Source organism: Mastomys coucha, unplaced genomic scaffold, assembly GCF_008632895.1.
Source record: "Mastomys coucha isolate ucsf_1 unplaced genomic scaffold, UCSF_Mcou_1 pScaffold9, whole genome shotgun sequence".
NCBI classification, from domain to species: domain Eukaryota; kingdom Metazoa; phylum Chordata; class Mammalia; order Rodentia; family Muridae; genus Mastomys; species Mastomys coucha.
In genome coordinates this window covers 103,747,520-103,752,005 of record NW_022196915.1, presented here as the reverse complement: position 1 = coordinate 103,752,005, position 4,486 = coordinate 103,747,520, and the positions used below count along the sequence as shown (strand labels likewise).

The following is a 4,486-nucleotide window of genomic DNA, read 5'->3' as shown; positions in this document are numbered from 1 at the left end:
TAAACTGAAATAATAAAAAAAAACCCAGAAGTTATTGCCTTAGTATTGTCTATACTTATGTATGTCTGTATAAATTATTTGGAGGCAAACAGATGTACTTGTGTAACCTCTTTTTCTTCATTGGCAGAGCAAGTGTTCTCTTCACACATCCTGGAACCAATAGAAGAGCTCTCTTCAGAGGAGGAAAAAGGTACCGAAGCTTTAGCGGTTACTTGTTCACTCGGGCTGGACCTCGGGAGTGCACGTCTGCGCTGTACAGCGTGCCATAGCGAAAGCAAGAGCGACTTTTAGATGTGGATTGTGTTTTTGACCTGTGTCATATACAATATTTTGTTGTCTTGTTCCCCTAATGTTCCTGCATCTTCTGCTTTATTGAGTTTTTATGCGGGTAAGTTAATAAGAAATTTCTTTCACCAGGAAGCTTAAAAGCAAAAAATCCTTTATTTCAATAGATACTCTGACTGGATGTCCAAGCGACGCGTGTTTTGCATACCTGATGGTATGACACCATGTGTGCCAGAGTGGCTTCTCACAGTATTAGTCTGAAATGAATGAGTAAAGTTTCCATTTCCATATTACTGTTTTTTACCAATGCTGGGGATGCAACTCAGGGCTCACACATCCTAGACAAGGGTTCTACCTGGGAGCCATAGCCCAAGTCCCCTCATTACTCTTAATGTCAAAAATGAACACAGGATATAAGCACTGGGTACGAAATAGAGAAAATTATATCTATAGTGTGCGATGTGGGAGCTGTCATAGGTTTGAGTTGATAAATTATTTTGCTTTCATATTTCTTTTAGCATTTCTAAAAATTATTTTTATATTTTTTTAAAGTTTATGAAAAGTTGTATAATTATCTTTTCTTTTTAAAAATCTGTTTTTGAGGCAGGATTTCATATATTCCTGCTGTGCTTGAGGTCAGCTTCCTCCCTGCCCTTCTGTCCCTCGCAAGTGGGTGACCACAGGTGTCTGCCTTAAACACTCACTCAGGGTTCTTTTGGGAGTTGGTTTTGGTTTTGTTGTTGTTGTTGTTGTTGCTGTTGTTTTCTAGACAGGGTCTCACTGTGTAGCCCTGGCTCAGGAAGAGAGGTGAAAAAATAAGTATTCCAATATGTAAACTTTGAAAAAATGTCCTTTTTTTATTATTTGTAATTGTGTGTGTGTTTGCAGAGTTTTCTAAAGCACTGGCAGTTCATGAGCCTCATGAAGGCGAAGAGTGTAAGAGTTAGAACAACCTCCGACTTGTAGTAACATAATGATATTTCCAGCTGAGTGATCAAGAGTAGCAAAGTGTAAAAACAATAGCTTCGTGCAAGATGTTTGCTATTTAATATTCAAACTAATTTGGCTAATTTTGTTTTTAGTGAAACTTAATTAGTAGGTGGACTTTTTGGTTCATGCTTGTAATCTTAACATTCCATCACAGGCTTTAAGACCAGCCTGGTCTACAGTGAGACCTTGCCTCCAAGAGAGAAGAGGGGGAGGGGGGGAGGAGGGAGAAGAAGAGAAAAGAAAAAAATATTAATTTAGTAGAATATGATTTAGTTCTGGGATCAGATGGGTATCTGGAAAACATGTTAAGCAAAAGACATTTTGTTTAAGATCTTCCACAGATCCACAACCTATATGCTAAGGCAGATGCATAGCAGAAGATGGGGGTGTTTCTGGCAGCCAGCCTGAAAGAAGAAACATGTCTTGCAGCCATAAGGCATTTGTTCAGGCCTTTTGAACAAAGTGAAGCTGCTTGGAGGTAGAGCCCAGAATGATAGTTTATTTGTCAGACTTCTTTCAGATCTGGCTTTGCACAGTCCCTGAGGTTCTCACCCGACAGATATTGGCTCTCTGGTCAGGTCTTAAGCTCTCTTGGACAGGCTGGTCCCCATTGTGATGGGCCATGCCACTAGGCTCGTGTTCCAGGCTCTCAAACTCGACCTGTTTTCTGTGGGCGTTAGACTAGAGGGAGCCGGGGCTGTCATCACAGGGCTCCGATGCGACACTGTAAGGAGGATGGACGGGGAGACTGGGCACGGGAAGACGAAAGAGTATATTACCTGGCTGTTTGTTTGTTTGCTTCTTTGTTTAGCTTTTATTTGTTTTAAATTATAGGTTGTTTCCCTTTCTAAAGCTTTGTTAAACTGAGGTCTGGTAAAGACTTCGAAAAGGGGGAATAAACACCAATTTTGATGTGCACTGAGCACTCACTAAGTTATCTCCTTAAAACTTAAATTTTAAATAAATTGGACCTTCTCTCTTCATTAGATAAATTCTAACTAAGCTTAGAGGCATTTTGGGAAATATTCCCACTGATAAAACAGTAAAGAAATATATATCTACTTCTTAAGTCAATTAATTCTGACTTAGGTAATGAGTCTGGAGTCTGAGAAGTCACTAAAGTTCTAACTTAAAACAGTACAGAAGCTAAGATACCCAGGCATTAAAAACACCCAAGACCTTAACATCTCTCTGCCTTAAAGCTGTCAGTTCTCATTTTCCACTTGGAATAGGTTTGTATAATTCTCTTTAAATCTGCTTTTTAATAAAACCATACTTCAGGTCGAGAAAATGAGCAGAAATTAAATAAAAAGATGTACTCAAAGAAACCATCGAATAGCAGCCCGTCCCCTAAGGAACTAAGGACTAACCTGGAGAAGGAGCTGGGGAACAAACTGAGAAGCTTCGGGATCGGCACGGTACGTCCTTCACTCTGACCGTTTGCTCGTTAGGCCCCCGTTCCTAAATCAGGACAGGACTCTTTCTGAATGTAGAGCCTAGATGCGAACATGACTCAGGTTAGCCGAACTCTGGGTTGCATCTGCTAGAACCTGGTGCATTTCTAAGACCTTAACAAATGCAAACTTATTTATAAACAGGGGGATAAAACTTGGAGTAAATGGCATTAACTTGACTAGGCTCACGTAGCTGGTGAGGAAGGAGCCAGACAGAGTGTCTGTGTGCTGTCTAGTATTCTCCCTCTTCATCTTTTGATGATGCTTCATCTGTTTTGTGCACCAGCAGGTTGCTCAGTATTTTACTCCTACTATAGCACTTAGATGTATAAGTTTTTAGCTCTTTTTGATAGTGGATGTGTGAGGCTCCTGTGTGGACTTTGAGCTACTAAGTTTTGTACATGTCCTTTGCTGAGAGCGTAGACCTTCTCAGAAGTATTTCTAGGAATGGCATTGCTGGGTTTAGCATCATAGCTGCAGATGAACCATTTTATCAAGCGTTCCAATCTACAGTCCCCCTAAATGGACAGAAGGGCTCAGTCACTCCAGGTCCTCAGTCAATCCTTAGTGCCCTCAGCCAGGCTTTCTGTGTGGGCTTTTAGCCCTGCTAGGGCTGAGAAAATCAGAGACATCCGTACAGTGTCACGGTTCCGTTGCAGACTCTCTTGAGACTAGATTCCTGTGTTTGCTATTCCCATGGGCCTTCTGGGTTTTGATTTTGATCAGAGCCTTATCTATGGTTTTTCTCCTAGGGCTTGGAGACATTTCTGCTTGATTCCTCTTGGTGCAGGTGTGCATGCACGTGTATGCACACATGGTTGTTCAGAATTAGAAACATTTGACTTTATTTCCAGATGAAGGGGTTGATATCATGACTTGTGTGACCCAGCTTTCCCATTCATAAGAAATCATGCTTCTATCCCGTGGAAACCCTTGTGTGAGTGGATCCACTTTGCACCTTCAGTCACTTTTCCCTGCGCACTCTTTATTCACTTGATGACTTGCAAGTCAGTTGACTCCACTCTCTTCACACTGACTTGCTCGTAGGAGCTGCACGTTCTCCTGCCTTGATGAGCTGTGCTTGCTTTACGTTAGTCTCACTACGTCAAACATTTGCCAGTTCATCCATCGCTTGTTCCTATTGAACTTTAGAAAACCACTCCCACTTCTAGATCAGCCATGGTTGGGATCCTGATGGAAACTGTTTGAAATTCTGGGTGTTAATTAGGAAAGGCTGACAGCTGTATAGCATCAGACCCTCCCCTCCTAACTACAACAGACCTTCCCTTCTAACTACACGGTGTAGGAAGGCAGACACTAAACCCTGATGATCACAGAAAGTATAGGAAGTCATTGATCCTCTTAGGAGACTGGAAGGTGCTGTTGGGCAAATCGGATGAAGGAGGGAGGACAGAGGAAATGCGGACATGACACTTATCTGATGGTAGACACCTCCCTCCTGGGCTCTGGTGTGGGTCGTGACAGGGAACACAGAAGAGAGGGGAGGTGAAGGGAGACCGGGGAGAGAGTTCATTCATGAGTCAGGCACTAGTGTGGAACCAGCCCTGGAAGTAAGAGTGCCTTTGCTTCTGACTACATCCCCATCAGCTGCAGAGTCCTTCGGTCACCTCTGGAATTACACTAACTTGTGTCAGCTATACAGGACATACACATAACCGCACAGGACTCCCCTCTACAGGATGAGTGTGGAGCTTCAAGGTTGGCTGGCATTCAGTTTCTTTTTTTTTTTTTTTTTT

General features: G+C 42.3%; 1 protein-coding gene across 6 annotated transcripts in view; it reads left to right on the top strand.

Annotated features, from left to right (window-relative positions):
- Nucleotides 1-4,486, top strand: part of Dzip1 (DAZ interacting zinc finger protein 1) — a 53,415-nt gene that overhangs the window by 36,465 nt on the left and 12,464 nt on the right. For all 6 annotated transcript variants that reach the window (XM_031360924.1, XM_031360923.1, XM_031360925.1 and 3 more), the window contains 2 exons: nucleotides 128-190; nucleotides 2,557-2,693. In XM_031360924.1, coding sequence (XP_031216784.1) covers nucleotides 128-190; nucleotides 2,557-2,693 — 200 coding nt within the window. The remainder of the gene's footprint in view (nucleotides 1-127; nucleotides 191-2,556; nucleotides 2,694-4,486) is intronic.